Below are 17,049 nucleotides of genomic sequence, written 5' to 3' on the forward strand. Positions count from 1 at the left end.
GGAAGCCATGGTCTTGGGACTGAAACCACAGTAATTCATAGCACACCTAGAAAATCAGATGCTTCCTCTAGAGCAAGTAGCAAAGCCAGGGTGATTCATGGGCTGCTCGAATAGCCCCCCCTTGGAAATCCCACTGGGCTAACTGGGACAAGCCTGGGAAATAAGTTTGACCAGAGGAGAGAGGAAGACCAGGCAGCCAAGATGGCTTTGAAGTATTTTGGAGATTTTATTTCCTTATCCCACCCTTGTTCCTCACCCTCTAACATGGCTTTTGGATCTTCAGTTGGACACATTTAAAATACAGAGACAGTGAAGAAAGTGACAAGTATGGGTATTTTTGTAATGATCATTAAAAAACACTTTTCTAATATACAATTTTTTTTTAATTTTTACTTATTTTTGACACAGAGAGAGCAAAAACAGGAAAGAGAAGGAGACACAGAATCCAAAGCAGGCTCCAAGCTCCGAGCTGTCAGCACAGAGCCCTATGAAGGGCTCGAACCCACAAACTGTGAGATCGTGACCTGAGCTGAAGTCGGATGCTCAACTGACTGAGCCACCCAGGGGCCCCTATAAAATGTTTTCAAAAGTGCTAGCCAAATAGTTAAAAGAAACAAAGCAAAAGTGAATTCTATTACTTTTTTCCAGCCTAATCTCTAAATCGAAAGCTTTTGAACATGTGAGCGCTATCCATTAAGAAAAGGAGCGGCGTGGACGCAGGTCTCCTTCCAGCCGCCTGAGAAACAAGAGGGTCTGTGAAACCAACCCATTTTATGGGAAGTGGAGAAGTGGACCATCACAAAAGCTACCTGGAAGACTGAGCCCACAACAGAGCCAGGGCGCTCGGGTTCTCAGAGTCTCCGCACAGGCTGACCGCCCCCGTGACACGAGTGGACACGCGGAGTCCTTGTGCAGACTCCGTGGAGTCACAGAACCCCCCGGCAGGACCCAGAAATGGACACCGGAGCACCGAGAGAATAGGGATGACGTTCGGATATGGCTACTAGTCCAGGGGCTCGCTGGCCAGTCAAGTAGGTAGTTCAAAAGAGGCTCAGGGTCCCTCCCTGGCCCAGAACAGATTAAGGAGACAAGAGGAGATGATCTGAGGTTGTTTGAAAAGATTCCGATCAAGAATCTAGAAGACCTGGCATGGGCACCAGGCCCCAAAGTCACGGTAGAAATTTCCCCCCCAAGATGGAAGTTTTCAGGAAACCTTGTGCTTTTGTGGACTCCTGGTGGCAGCAGCCAGTGGGTCCGTGTCTCCTTTTGGAAGGGGTGGCTTCAGAAATGAAGCCACAGCCATCCGCAGTATACTGGGAAAATCGAACGCCTTTTCCAGTTGCATTAATGCTCAGACGAGGGACGAAGCCAGGGTGGTCTAAAGAGCTGTCTGTTGGTGCTTCTCCGAAAATTGTACACATTGCAGCCAAGAGCCAGTCCATGGTCTCACGGGATGGCCAGTCCATGTGGAAAACTCTGACTTGGAAATTCTAACTAAAGTAATTGTCCAAATTCATCCCTTTCTGGGCTTTTTCTCCCCCCACCCCCCACTTCCTTTTTCTTTTTCTTCATTGGTTTCCCTCTGGTCCCATCAGTGGAGAAGCTGTACTTGTATTTCTCCTTACTTCCAAGAGGGCCATCCACGTCGGAGCCAAGACCCCTCAGTAGGAGAGCGCTCCCGAGGTCGTCTCCAGCAGCATGGACGACAGCTTCACGCTTCCCTCTCTCCTCGTGAACGAGACCCACTGCGCCTGGCTGATGCAACCCAAGTTCTTCAGGGTCTTCATAAGATCCCGGCGGAATCTCTCGCCCACAAAAACATAGAGCACGGGGTTCAGGCAACTGTGGAAGAAGGCGATGGTTTGAGTGACCTGGAAGCAGATGTCAATGTTGGTGGAAATGGCACAGTTGGAAATGAACATGGCATAGGCATCGATGGTCTGCACCAACAGAATGCAGTTGTAGGGGAACTGAGATAGGAAGAAGACAGTAAGGACGGTGACGGTCACCTTCAGGGCCTTGTGCTTGGATGACTTCTTGGCTTGTAACAGAGTGTGGATGATGATGGTGTAGCAGCAGGCCATGACCACGAAAGGAAGGAAAAAGCCCAGGACGACCTTCAAGGTTAAGACCACCGACTTCACTTTGGTGCTCTCGTCACTAGGGTAAACCATGGTGCATATGGTAATGCCGGATTCCTTCTTGAGTTGACTATACAGGATTTCGGGGATGCAGAGCATGGCCGCCAGCACCCAGACAGCAAAGCAGACCATTTTGCTGTACACGAGCCTCTTCTGCCTCCAGGTCTGCGCTTTCATGGCCTGAGCGATGGCAATGTACCTGTCCACGCTGATGCACATGATCAGCAGCACGCAGCTGTAGAAGTTCATCTTGTACATGCTGTTGACCACTTTGCACAGGAAGGTGTGGAATCTCCACTGGTCCGCAGTGGCAATGGCCCAGAAAGGAAGCGTGGCGAGAAAGAGGAGGTCAGCAATTGCCAGATTCAGGAGGAACATGTCGGTCATGGTCTTCACTCTCGTGCAGTACCAGTAGACAAGGACGACCAGACTGTTGCCCAAGGCGCCCGCGATGAACACGAGCCAGTACAAGGGCGGGAGGAAGTAGCTCGCAAACTGCCGGACGTTGTTTTTCTTACAGTAAAGTTCAGGGAGGTTTAGGTAGTCATCCAGAGGAGACGTGGGATGGTAGCTGTAATCGTCAGACATGTTAGAGACAAGACCCTGCAAGGAGACACCAGACACCATCAGGTCAAGGACGATCCTTCGGAGGATCTCAGAATGGCAGGGGCCCGGACCCCGTGACCCTCCCAGCCCCCAAAATCTGCGACGAGACAGAGAAATGCATGCAGGGCAAGCAGGAATTTCTGAGGGCATCTGCCCACATCACAACAGATTTATACAGTCCATGACTATCTCTCGCACGCCTATTCCGTGTCAGGTACCGCGTGCATGCCAAAAACCCAGTAGTGGGTAAGTCAGATGTGGTTCCAGCTCTCGTGGAACCCACCTGCTGGTGGAGGGCACACATGAACAGTTACAGGACACATGACAAGTGATCGGATGTGGTAGGACCCCCTTGGGACCAATGATGGGCACAAACCTGTATTGAACTTCTTCCTTCTCTTCTCTATTCCATTTTTTTTTAAGTTTTTAAAACATTTTTTTTAATGTTTATTTTTGAGAGAGGGAGAGACAGAGTGCGAGCTGGGGAGGGGCAGAGAGAGAAAGGGAGACACAGAATCCGAAGCAGGTTCCAGGCTCCGAGCTGTCTGCACAGAGCCGGACTCGGGGCTCGAACTCACAAGCCGTGAGATCATGACCTGAGCCGAAGTCGGACATTCAAATGACTGAGCCACCCAGGCGCCCCTAAGTTTTTTTTATATTTATTTATTTATTTTTAAGAGAGACAGAGTGTGAGCAGGGAGGGGCAGAGAGAGAGGGAGACACAGAATCCAAAGCAGGTTCCAGGCTCCTAGCTGTCCGCACAGATCCCGACGCGGGGCTCGAACTCACAAGCTGTGAGATCATGACCTGAGCCGAAGTCGGATGCTTAACTGACTGAGCCACCCAGGCACCCCTCTCCTCTCTATTCCATTCTTCCATAAAGGTCCTCAGAGGCTCCTAAACTTTTCTGGGTCCAGATTCTTCTGAGCCTTCTGCAAACTATGTATCCTCTGCTCCTGAAACAGCAACACACACACACACACACACACTCACATGCACACACTCATTCATACCCTTTCACATACATGCACAAGCACTGGGACAGGTTACATAGCTTTCAGGATCCCTTATTCAAATTTTGTTAAGAATTCTAAGGGGCGCCTGGGTGGCTCAGTCGGTTAAGCATCCGACTTCAGCTCAGGTCATGATCTCATGGTTTGTGAGTTTGAGCCCCTCGTCGGGCTCTGTGCTGACAGCTCAGAGCCTGGAGCCTGCTTCAGATTCTGTGTCTCCCTCTCTTTTGCCCCTCCCCTGCTCATACTCTGTCTCTCTCCCTCTCAAAAATAAATAAACATCAAAAAAATTTTTTTTAATAAAAAAAATATAGATTTCCCTCCAGCTTCAGCCATTACCCAGAAACCCAGTGTCTTGGGAGGACAGATTCCCTGGGAGACACATATTTTGGTGAGGATGCCGGGAGACTTCTCCCAAAGCCGAACCTGGCAGCCTGGCATCGTCGTGGCCCCCCAGGGAGGTTGTCCCCTGAGAGGTGGGGCTTGAGTAGACTTGGAGCAAAAAGAACTTTTAGGGTGGGAAGGAAGAATATGAAGAACACAGAGACCCCAAGATGGGGATCAGTGTAGCTTTAATGGGTCGGCATGGTGACATTTTGGGGAAAAGTCATCTGCTCGTGCAGATGAGCAGGTGTTAACTGTGAATCCACACAATGAGTAAGCGTGAAACTACTTTTGTAGGGGTTCTTTTCTTTTCTCTTCTTTTTTTTTCTTTTCTTTTTTTTTTCTTTTCTTCCCTTCCCTTCCCTTTCCTCTTTTTCCTTCCTTCCTTCCTTCCTTCCTTCCTTCCTTCCTTCCTTCCTTCCTTCTTTTATTTCTTTTTTACGTTTTTTGGGGGTGATCAAATACTTTTAATAGACCGTCACATGCACCTGAGCCCCAAGCTATAAATCCGGGAGGGAAACAGCGTCCCCATCCACAGATACAGCCCCAGGGGGTGGCGGGGGGAAGGGGGGGACCTCAGCGTTTCCAGTGCCCCAGGAGACCCAGCCTTCTCCACTGCCCAGTAAGCGGGCATGACCACCACTCCCCAGCGCTGACCCCCAGAATGTGTCCCGCTTGAAGCCCAAGGTGTGTGTTCTCCGGTTGGCTGAGGGTGGAGGGCCCGGTGGTCCAGCATAGAACTATATTTAGTTAGGGGCTCCCCCCCCCCCGCCTTCGCAGGCGTATTTTAAAAGTGGTTTGACTCACACACACACAAAAAACCTAGATTTGTATACGTGTTGTCAAGGCCACATTTGTTGTGAAGACCAAGGTAGGCCTACATCATCCGTACAAGATGAAAGGTTTGGCTGCCTTTATGAGAAAGAGTCCACCTCCCAGGCTAGGGGAGTCCTGGGCAAACGTGTCCCCCCACCATGCTGGGACTCGCACGTCTAGCTCTGCACATGCGCGATGGGTATATATCCTTTGGATGTTAGACACGGTATCCTTCGAAAACTTCCCAGCAGACGTAAACGGCACTATTTACCAACGTATTTTATTCGCCATAGCTGGGGTGCCTAGTGCATGCCAGACCCAGTGCCGAGGCCGTGACGTGCGTGTGTGATGTAATCCTCACATTTCCAGGGCAGGAAGACCTCTCTCAGGTGAGGGCTCAGGCTTCCATGAGGACTCTGAGATAATGAATTCCTTCCTTCCAGCTCGCCTGCTCTCTGAGCGGTCCTAGAGACACTGTTCTTGCTGGAGAAGCTACCTAGGCAGGCTGCTCTCAGAGCCTTGCACAGCAGGAAGAGATCCCAGGAGAGAATCGGTGAAATGACAGGCTAATCTGCATGTTTCCAGTCTAATTCCCATCCAGGAGCCCATGCCAGAACCTTCTAGTTTGGGCAATGCCTAGAACAACTTCCCACATTCTCCCGGGCACCCTTCCTAAAGTCTACATCAAGGTGGTGTCTAAGGAGCCCTCGTGGGGTCCACTCTCTCCCCTGAGAGCAGGGCCTCCAGGGGCTGCTTCATAGACATCTGTGTCCTACTCACTAAGACCTACCCAAGACGTTAGGCCTTTAAATACAAAGGAGATGTGAAGAAAGGCTTTCGTATCTCTTGAAGAATAGGGAAGGGTCTCTTTTTCCCTCATGAACCATATCAGGGCCCCTTTTTAATTGGGAAGCTCGGCCAAGCTTCTAGCCCAATTACAGTCACCAGACAAGACCCCTTAGGCCAGTTCTGCACAGTAGAAACGTACAGAAACCCCAGGCTAAGCTTGGTTAAAGAAGCAAAAAGAGGGACACCTGGGTGGCTCGCTCAGTTAAGCGTCCAACTTTGGCTCAGGTCATGATCTCACGGTTCATGAGTTCAAGCCCCACATCGGGGCTGTGCTCACAGCTCAGAGCCTGGAGCCTGCTTCTGATTCTGGGTCTCCCTCTCTCTCTGCCCCTCCCCTGCTTGCACTCTGTCTCTCAACAATAAATAAATGTTAAAAAAAAGTTTTTAAAAAAATAAGAAGCAGCAGTGGGGCCAAGCATCAAGGGCTAAGCATCTTCTGGGGCAGGAAGAAGGCCTCCGGATTTTCAGGAGCCTCCTGCATTGACTCAGGTTATCTCCGGAAGGCTGGAAGGCTTCTATCAGCCCCAGGCCCATCGCCTGCACCTCTAGGCAGAGAACAGGGCCAAGGGCAAAGCCCATGTCCTGTGAGGCCACATCCCTTACTGCTTCTCAGCACCAAAGTGGGCACCTGCGTGGGGGAAGGGGTATGGGAGGGAAGATGGAGGGAGGTAGGGAGGGAGGGATGTGAGCTGGTCAGGAGGAGCGGGAATGGCCGGCCTCTGTCTCTAGGGCGCCCTGTCCCCACACTTGAGGAAGTAAGACTTCCAAACGGTAAGATCTGGATCTCAGCGCCTTTGACAGTTGTTTACAGGGAGCACCCTGGGGATGCTGTGGGCACTGAGAGCATTCTGCGGGTCTCCTCCTCCAATTCGCCATGACCCTGACCCCTCCCCCACCCTCCCAGCCTCGGTTTCCTCATCCACAAACATGGCTCTGCCTTCACTGTGAGGTCGAAGGAAGGCGGCGTCCTGGGTACTGACCGGCGCACAGCCCTTCCTCGGAACAGTGGCCACTGGGATGTCATGGGCTGTTTGCCAATAGCCATAAGAGCCCCATCTTTTCCCCATTTAGGTGCTGCTGGGCACCTCTTGACCATAGGAGGTCATCATCGGGGTGTATTTTTCTTCCTCTCTGGGCCTGCCTTGCAGAGTCTAGATAGCTTCCGAGATCCCAGACGACAAAACCGAATCGGGCTCAGACACAGCCCCGGCTCAGCTGCCCCAACCTAGCTGTTTCCACCGCATCCGGGATGAAAGGCAAATTCTAACTACAGGAGAAACGAAGGGTCTGATTCTGGTCAGAAAAGTAGACTTACCTCGTTTACTTCAGCAGATCCAAGTTAATCATCTCTTTTCTTGTTAGGTATATGCAACAATACACATGCAATACTAAACATCATTAGCGTTGCATCGCCGACTTGCCTAAGGTCAACAATTGCGACCACCAAGCTCCGTGGACCTTGGAACTCATAGACCAATGTACCTTGAAGGGCAGTCTGTTAGCCCCACTAAGAAGGCTTGATTTCAACCACCGACTTGTAAAACCCAGACTTACTCTTTGAGAAAAGCACAATTAAACCAGTTAGATATTTCTGTGAGGCGTTTATGAGGACGGCAAAAAACAGAGCAATCTGATGTGATTCTGTCCTTGATTACATTTGGCTACAAAATCCCAAATGACTCTCTGGATGATGGCTTTACCCAGTATTTTCGTTAACCTCTTTGTCTCGTTTAGAGAAATATAGGCTCTTATGTGGTTTTTGAAAAGCCTATGTCCTGTTGCGTAAGAGACAGAACTGATGTGCTCACCACGGGTTTATTCAAAACAAATGATGAGGGCACCTGGGTGGCTCAGTCGGTTAAGCGTCCGACTCTTGATCTTGGCTCAGGTCATGATCTCACGGTTTGTGAGTTCAAGCCCCATGTCGACAGCAAAGAGCCTGCCGGGGATTCTCTCTCTCCCTCTCCCTCTCTCTCTCTCTCTCTCTGCCCCTTCCCTACTCATGCTCTCTCTCAAAAATAAATAAATAAACATTTAAAAAACCCCACAAATTCAGGGTTGTCCCATATCCTCCTTTGTCTTAGTTTCCGAACAGACACATCCAATCATAAAAACTCATACCTGTTAATGAGATCTAAAATAGTGCGTTCCTCTCACTTCACCACAAACCCTGAGGCTCTTCCAGTTTTTCATGTTTGTAAAGCCCTCTGTGCTGGCGTTGGCCGCCCATATGGGGCACTGCTCGGCAGAGACCTTACCCCTGGGAACCCACACAGAGAAATCTCTCCTCCACAGCAGGTTCCTTTCCACACCACCCCCCCCCCAAAAAAAAAACAGGCAAGATGACAGTGCATTTCCACAAAAAAAAGGGTGGGGGGAAACTATTCCGTGCTCATTGATTACAAGAACAAATATTGTTAAAATGTCGATACTACCCAAAGCAATCTACACATTCAGTGCAATCCCTATCAAAATAACACCAACATTCTTCACAGAGCTAGAACAAATAAGCCTACAATTTGTATGGAACCAGAAAAGACCCCGAATAGCCAAAGCAATCTTGAAAAAGAAAACCAAAGCAGGAGGCATCACAATCCCGGACTTCCAGCTATACTACAAAGTTGTAATCATCAAGACAGTATGGTATTGGCACAAAAACAGACACTCAGATCCATGGAACAGAATAGGGAACCCAGACATGGACCCACAAACGTATGGCCAACTCCTCTCTGACAAAGCAGGAAAGAATATCCAATGGAATCAAGACAGTCCCTTCAGCAAGTGGTGCTGGGAAAACTGGATGGAGACATGCAGAAGAATGAACCTGGGCCACTTTCTGACAGTGCATTTCGAGGAGCCTGAGGAACATGGAGATACTCACTGTGAGTTCTGTGGGCACCATGATGGGTCAGATGCAAGCTTGCTTCTAGGAAGAGAAGGAAAAAAATCAAAAAGAGGTCTGTCTTATAAATGAACAGTAATAAACGCCTAACGATGGAGACTGGAGGCTATATCTGTTTGTCCTTGTGCAAAAAATATAAAAATCCCAGGCGAGAGTTACAGTCCATGTTACATCGACACCAAGCCAAATAGTCTAGATTCCAAAATGATCTTGGTTGTCAACATAGAAACGAGAGAAACCTCTCCCCTAAGAGCCCCTTTGGGGACTTCATATTTTCCCAGCGTTCTTTTTACCTGAGTTCTCGACTCCACTTCTCAGTCAGGGTCTGTTTTGCTAAATGCCCCCCTCCTTATTTTACCAACCAGGGGGCTCCTGAAGATCACAGGACAGAGGTTGGCTTGAGACTTCTCTGGGCCCCAACACCTACCTACTCCAAGCTGACTTCCATAAATCTCGGCTGTTGTGCGTATGTGTTTTGAATCTCTGTAAACCCACCCCTGTATGACTAAGGGAACAATAGCTTGCTTCACTCGAGGACATGTCTCCGCCTGAGCCGGGCATTTCTTTTTATATTTTTAGCAAGGAAAAGTTCCCAAGAAACACATCTAGCACCAGACCCCAAGTTTTCAGAATAAAACAATTCTCCTTCATAGATTCAACCCTCACCTGTTGGTTTCCTTTCTACAACACAACATCGTGACTCATCCTCCTTTTCTGAGAGTGTGGTGGTTTTCAGCACCTAACGGTGGTACAACCACTTTGGAAAACCGTTTGTCAGTTTCTTAAAAAGTTAAACATAAGGGTGCCTGGGTGGCTCAGTCGGGTAAGCGTCTGACTTCAGCTCGTGTCATGAGGTCAGAGTTCGTGAGTCCAAGCCCCATGTCAGGCTCTGTGCCGACAGCTCAGAGCTTGGAGCCTGCTTGGGATTTTGTGTCTCCCTCTCTCTCTGCCCCTCCCTTGCTTGTGTTCTCTCTCTCTCTCAAAAATAAGTAAATAAACATTAAAAAAAAAATTATACATACACCCAGCACGTGATCTAACCATCCCCCTGCCATGTCCTTCCCTAAGAAAAAGACAAGCATTGTCCACACAAAGACTGATGCAGGAATGTTCATAGCTGCTCTATTGCAACAGCAATTACTGGAAATAACCCAAATACTGGGTACCCTATCCATTATCAGGAAGGGATACATGGACCGTGGGCATAGCCACACAATGGAATCAGAATGAACAACTGATACTCACAGTCATACGAATGAATCTCAAAATAATTATGCTACATAAAGAAGCCAGACCAAAGCACGCATACAGCGTGATTCCACTTACATAAAATTCTAGAAAATGCAAACGAATCTAGCGTGAGAGAACACAGACCAGTGATTTCCTGGTGAGAGAGGGAGAAGAGGCGGGGGAGGGTGTGAGGTGAGCGAGGGCACAAAGGCTCACAAGGAAGCCTTTGGGGGTGACACATATACTCATGATACTCATTACGTGAAAGTTTCACAGGTATACGTATGTCAGAGCTTGTAGTCTGCACTATAAATGTAGTCCTTTGTAGTTGGACCTCAGTAAAATGATTCGAGTAAAGAAAAGAAAGTGAGTGAGAGCTAATGGAAATTTTCTGGCTTACTTCCCTCCTCAGAGTCCTATCTGGCCTTTAGCAGGTGGGGAGAAAGGCAGCCAGAACTTCTTCCTTGAAACCTTCTTGCCAGCTGCTTCTTGAAAATGCCTTGGAGTGCCTTGTGCCATTCTCAAGGAACTGAGGGCTCAAGATGAACTCGGGTTTTCAAGCTTAGATTAGAGAGATAGATAGATAGATAGATAGATGATAGACACATAGATGATAGATAGATAGATAGATAGATAGATAATAGACAGACAGATAAATGATTGATAGATGATAGATGAGATAGATAGATAATAGACATATTATAGACAGATACATAGATTGGTTGATTGATAGATTGGTAGATGGCAGATACATAGATAGATGATAGATAAATAGATAGATAGATAATAGGTGGATAGATAGATAATAGATTAGAGATAGATAAATAAATAGACTGATAAATTGATAGATGATAGACACATAAATGATTGATAGATAGATAGATAATAGACAGATTGATGATTGATAGATAGATGATAGATGAGATAGATGATAGATGAGATAGATAGATAGATAGATAATAGATAGATAATAGATTGTAGACAGATAGATTGATAGATTTATAGATGACAGATACATAGATGATAGATAAATAGATAGATAATAGGTGGAGAGATAGATAATAGACAGATTAGAGATATATAAATAGATAGACTGATAGATTGATAGATGATAGATGGATAGATAGATGATAGATGATAGATGATAGATGAGATAGATATACAGATAGATAATAGATAATAGACATATTATAGACAGATACATAGATTGATTGATTGATTGGTAGATTGATAGATGACAGATAGATAGATAGATAGATAGATAATAGGTGGATAGATAGATAATAGACAGATTAGAGATAAATAAATAGATTGATAGATGATAGAGACAGATAATTTATGTGTATATGCACATGTATTTGTGTTTCACGCACATTTCCTGGCACTGTCCCCCAAGGGCTCCAAAACAATGACCCAGCAGACAAGCACCTAGTGCCCTGATCTTGGTCTCTAAATACCTTCTTCCCCCAAAAGGAAGCAGGACTCTGGAGAAATGTCTGATTCCACAGCTAGGGCAATTGCAAGACGCACCCAGAACTGATTTTTTGCATCAGGAAGCAAGCAGGTGTTCAAAGGACCATGAGGACCCGTCAAAAGGACATAGCTGCCAACTTGGTGGGGCTCCCGCCAGCCAAATCGGAGGCAACTCGGGCACCAAATTAAATAACGATGGCCATCCTCGTAGCATGTCCAACTACGTGAGGATCCAGGAGTCCGTACTAACGAAAATAAATGAAAACATGAACAAAGAGGTGAAAAACCTCTTCTTGCGGTGCCAGCTAATACATATATAAAGGAGTCCTGGGATTAGAAACTCGCCAATGGCTGCTGAAATTAGTGGGGGGATGTTTGATGAGGAAAGGGTGTTTACCTCCTCTCAGAGGGCGACTCCCCAAATTACATACGGTCCCATTGACTTTACCATCCTCTTTTTTTTCCTCCCTGAATCATGCTCTGAACCAATAAATCATTTTTTGAAATGCCCGGTTAAATTTGGATCTTCCTCACTCAGCTCGTTTAATTTTATTACAGCTTGGGGAACAGAGAGATTGGTTTTCGAGACATTAATTAGCCAGAAAATACCACATGTATTTCTAGTAGCTGCATAAAAAGACTTGAATATTCGGGAGCCTGGGGGGCTCAGTCGGTTGAGCACCCAACTTCGGCTCAGGTCATGATCTCACTGTTCATGGGTTTGAGCCCCGCGTCCGGGCTCTGTGCTGACAGCTCAGAGCCCGGAGCCTGCTTCCGATTCTGTGTCTCCCTCTTTCTCTGCCCCTCCCCTGCTCATGCTCTGTCTCTCGGTCTCTCAAAAATGAATAAATGTTAAAAAAGAAATTTAAATAAAGACTTGAATATTCACCGGATGACATCAACGAAAACAAGCTCCCAAGGAAAGAAGCCACATAAAGAAGAAAGAGTGGCTTTGGTTATGGTTCATTATAGCTAGTTAGTTTTAGGTTGAAAATAAAGACTGCGGATGATGATATTGGTAAGGGTTTGGGGAAGAGACCTCCACATTGCTGTGGGGAGTATAAATTGCGTGTCCCCGTGCTCTCCAGCCTTCAAGGGCCAGCAAAAAAAAAAAAAAAAAAAAAAAAGTCACCTCCTTAATGAAGCCCTCCTGGGTTTCCCCGATGCTGGAGACGGGATGGTTGATATTTGCACCTCTCCTGCCCTCTTGCCCTGTGCAACCTTCTCGGAGTATTAAGCTACATCTGTCAAATTTACAAAGCACAACAGCCCTGGCTCAGCACTTCATCTGCTGGGAACATGTTCTATTGCTGTTTTCACAAAAGAGCCTAAATAAAGATACGTATATGGAGATGTATGTGGCAATTTTTTCGCAGAACAAAAAAACCAGAAACAACCTAAATACCCAACAATTGGCAATATTCTGATACAGCTTTCAATAAAACACAAGGAGCCTGGGGGCGCCTGGGGGGCTCGGTCAGTTAAACGTCGGACTCTCGATCTCAGCTCAGGTCATCTCTTGGCTCATGAGTTCAAGCCCCACCTCGAGCTCTGTGCTGACAGTGCGGAGCCTCCTTGGGATTTTCTCTCTCTCCCTCTCTCTCTGCTTCTCCCCTACTCACTCACTCTCTCGCAAACTAAATAAGTGAACATTAAAAAAAAAAAAACCTACAGAAGTCACCCATAAATGGAATAAAATAGACCTCACACTGATATAAGGAGGTCACCAAGAGTATTAGGTAGAAAGGCAAGGTAGAAGACTGTGTTGCACGGTCTTCAAGAAAAAAAAAATGTAAAAGTTACACACTTCACTGCTCATCAGTACTGAAACATTTTCTGCAAGGAGCTTGAACAATTATGACCCGTGGAAAGTGAGACTTTCGTTTTTTTTCCTTTAGGTTATGAAAACTATTTAAATATGTTCCTTTGTGCGTGAAATTTTATTTTAAGAACTATCATAAAAATAACTTGTCAACCTTTTTTTTTTTTTAAGAAGCCCCAGTTCTCTTCCCTTCCGTACACCTGTTTGCAGATCTCATCCCCGGGAGGTACCCACAGCTGCCCCAGTGAAGGGTCTGGAAGGCAGTCAGGACTAGTAATCAAATTCTCGGCAGCTTCGGTTTGCAACTTTGAGAGCCTACATCAGCTTTCCGTGAAGGTTTCTTTTTCTGCTATGATAAAGGTGTTTCTGGCTCACAGAGACACTACTAATAGGCGCCCCTGGGTGGCTCAGTCGGTCAAGCGTCCGACTTCAGCTCAGGTCATGATCTCGTAGTTCGTGGGTTCAAACCCTGCGTCGGGCTCTGTGCTGACGGCTCGGAGCCTGGAGCCTGCCTCGGATTCTGTGTCTCCCTCTCTCTCTGCCCCTCCCCGGCTTGTGCTCTGTCTCTCTCTCTCTCTCTCTCTCTCTCTCAAGAATAAATGGATATTAAAAAAAAAATTTTTTTTAAAAGAAAGACGCTGCGGACGGCTCTCCACGTATCCCCTCTCTCCTCCATCAGAATACTTTCCAAAGATTTCATTGCACCAGTTGCAAAGTCTCCAAGCTCGCTTTCATTTTCTCTTCGGCCCTGAGAAGGAGGCAAACACCCACACACAACAAAGCGTCCTGAAAGCAGACCCCTCTCCGGTCTGCTGGGAGTGCTCTCTGGCGTCTGGCTCAGTGCGGCCCCAGTCTCTCCCCGGTGGTGCTCCCGGTGGCCCCATTGCGGTTCTGCAACCCCTGGGATCTGCGAAGCCTGCCCCTGTGCCGTAGCATAATGGGCTGAGGTGGGGGGAGCACGATGGACCCCGTTTGAAAGCCCCCGTCTGTCCCTTGGTCCAGCCCTTTCTGCCTGGGAGACCAGCCCTCACCGCGCCTAGTTTCCTCAGCTGTAAAATGGAGGTGAGAGCCCAGCCTCCTGCAGGACCCCGTGGCAAAGGTCAAGTGCAATGCTCTTTGCGGAATGCAGAGAGCTCTGTGGGAAGGAGAGGGAACATGCTTCATCCCCCCCCCCTCCCCGCTCACCCCTGCAATGTGTCTTGACACCTGAAACACCTGCTTGGCTTCAGCTCTGTATGAGACATGATCCAAGTCGTCCAGAAGCTCACGTTCAAGGGTAATGAGCTCGTCATCGCTGCAAAATACCAGCAAGGCTAAATGCTACGAGTCGCTTTGGGAATTAGGAGGCAGAAGTCATGACTCCAGTGCAACTCGGGAGGGCTTCCCTGAGGAGGTGACATTTTTGCTGACCCCTTGAAGGCTGGAGAGCATGGAGACATGCAATGAGGGGAGGGAACCCTGCTCGAGGACAGGGAAACATATCAACAAAGGCATGAAGGCCAGAAAACAGGAAGCGTGCACAGGAACCTTGGTGGGGGGGGAGGCGGGGGGAAGGGAGCGCTGCTAATTCATTTTTAAAAAAAAAAAAGGACCTAGGAGAAAAGTTAGGCTGACATCCATTACTGCCCCCGGCCATGCGTTTTTGCTCCCTGCGGTCCTTAGGTAATCACCACGAAGATCATCACGGAGGGGCACCTCGCTGGCTCCGTGGGTTGAGCCTCCGACTCTGGTTCGGGTCATGATCTCACAGTTCGTGAGTTTGAGCCCCGCATCGGGCTCACTGCTGTCAGCCTGTCAGCGCAGAGCCCGCTTTGGATCCTCTGTCTCTCTCTCTCTCTCTCTCTCTCTCTGCCCCTCCCCTGCTCGCTCGCTCTCCGTAAGTGAATAAATAAATAAATAAAATAAAACCATCGCGGAGTGTCTGCGGCTGCAACATTTTCCCGTCCCTGCTCCCCGTAGCCAGTGAATTGGATACAGATACTGACGGGAGTCAGGAATTCAGGTCCCACGTCCACGTTTGTCCGACTCGCTACACTGAGATTGAATCATCTATTTGTTAGTAGCTCTGCCCGCCACCCCACCCCGCCCCCCACCCCCGGCACAAAAGTGGGGTCTCTGAGCCGTCTCTCGGGCTGGCTGCTCGCCAAGCCTGGGTCGGGCGCCCGCCTCCCTGCCCCCCAGTAGACGCTGCAGCCTGTGAGTGGGGAGTCCTTGAACTTGGCCGGGAGGGGTGGGAGGGGGCGGGGGGGGGGGTGGAGGAAGCCTTCAGAGCAGATAGACGGATATGGAGAAAAGAGGCGTCGAGCTCCAGGGGCTGAAAGGGCAGATGGACTTGGGCCTGTTCAGCAGGGGGAGGAGGAGACGGGCCCTGGGGGGCTGGTGGTTGCCCCGCGTTTCCAGCTCTGGGCTCCTCAGTGGCCCTTCCGGCAGGTGCAGAGCAATAGCGAACAGAGAACTGGAGAGGGATGGGGTGTTTGGAAGGACACAGCCGTAGTCACGGATGGGTCACTGAAAACGAAGCAGCTTTGCTTTTCTTCCGATTATAAAGGAGATTTTGCACGTTTCGTAATGTACCAGAAAAACAACAACAACAACAACAACAAAAAAAACCCAAAGCAAATGTATACGGGGAAGAAAATAAACACCGCTCAAACACCCCTTGCTTGGGTCAGCCTCTGTTCACTTTCTTTACACTTTTTCCCACACATGCACCCTTAGTGGGAAGGGAATCGGACCACACAACCCATTTTCTATCTTGCGTTCTCATTACCCCTCTTTCTGGTCCACGTTTCACGCCAGTGACCGCGGGGCTGTCATCGGACTGGATGGCTGGGGGGTGTTCTGTTGTCTGGCGATGCCACACTTCACTTAACCAGTCACCACTTAGAGCAGAGTTTGCTTGTTTCCGATTTTTCCCTGCTACGGAGAAAGCTGCCCCAAACATCCGTCCCGCGGGGCTGCCTCTCGGACCCGAGGACCTCCTGGGGGCTTCGCTTTCCCAGTCCTGACCCCCTTCTTGTCACCTGTCCCGAGCACCTGCTTCTCCCTCCTGTAAGTCACAAATCACAGAACTCACTGCCTCGAACCTTTACTTCACACGTGTGGGTGGGAGGGAGTCTTCTGACTCATCCCTGGAAACCTGGGCAGGCCACTACCGGACTCGCCTTTGCCTTCTTGGAAGCTTCTAGCAAAGTGCCTGGGGCTCACGACCACTGAACAAATGAGTGAGAGCCTGGGTTGTAGAAGCCATCGAGGAAACACAAGAGTGGGGGGGGGGGCACAGGAGACACCGAGAAGGGTGATACTCACTGTGGAGGGCAGCGGGAGATGCTCCGGGAGAAGGTGGGTCCCACCAGCTCCGTCGGGGGGGGGCAAGGGCTGGCCTGCTCTCTGCCTGAGATGAGGGGCAAGGCTTCTACGAGTGTTGTGCAGGCAATATCGGTAAAAACACCAGAGAGGAAGTCAGGCCACCCCTACCTGCGTTGTCACTGGTGGGGTGGCCTGGGAGGGTGGGGAGCAGGGAGTCACCGGCTGCAACCTCAGCAGTCAGCAGAATCGATGATTTGCAACGAGAAGTGAAAAGCCAAGACGTGCTGGGCTAAGGGAAACCATCTTCTCTGAAGACGCACACGCAGACCGATGGTCTACAAAAATGTCTTTTCCTAGACAGCACGGCCACTCCAGGGAAAAGGGGAAAGGAGGGGCTGTGGAAGAACAAGCCTTGCCAGGCTACCGGGGTGGGTGTGCAAGGTTTCCTCGGGCGGCGTGGCCCGGACAGGCCGATGTGGGACCGTCACCCCCAGCTCCATCTAC

At 48.9% G+C, this 17,049-nt stretch overlaps 1 protein-coding gene across 2 annotated transcripts; it reads right to left on the reverse strand.

Moving 5' to 3' along the window:
- Positions 1 to 202: 202 nt before the first annotated feature.
- On the reverse strand, positions 203 to 16,703 carry CCR9 (C-C motif chemokine receptor 9). 2 transcript variants are annotated; one of them, XM_058727227.1, is made up of 4 exons: positions 16,546 to 16,693; positions 11,399 to 11,659; positions 8,691 to 8,735; positions 203 to 2,744 (listed from the first exon to the last, which is right to left on the reverse strand). In XM_058727227.1, the coding sequence occupies exons 3-4, from the start codon at positions 8,709 to 8,711 to the stop codon at positions 1,662 to 1,664; spliced, it is 1,104 nt and encodes a 367-aa protein (XP_058583210.1). In that variant the 5' UTR covers positions 8,712 to 8,735; positions 11,399 to 11,659; positions 16,546 to 16,693; the 3' UTR covers positions 203 to 1,661. The 2 variants fall into 2 exon arrangements, with proteins under 2 accessions (XP_058583210.1, XP_058583211.1); XM_058727228.1 differs by lacking the exon at positions 11,399 to 11,659 and having other exon boundaries at positions 16,546 to 16,703.
- Between the last annotated feature and the right edge of the window lie 346 nt (positions 16,704 to 17,049).

Source organism: Neofelis nebulosa, chromosome 4 (genome assembly GCF_028018385.1).
Source record: "Neofelis nebulosa isolate mNeoNeb1 chromosome 4, mNeoNeb1.pri, whole genome shotgun sequence".
In the NCBI taxonomy this organism is placed as follows: Eukaryota; Metazoa; Chordata; class Mammalia; order Carnivora; family Felidae; genus Neofelis; species Neofelis nebulosa.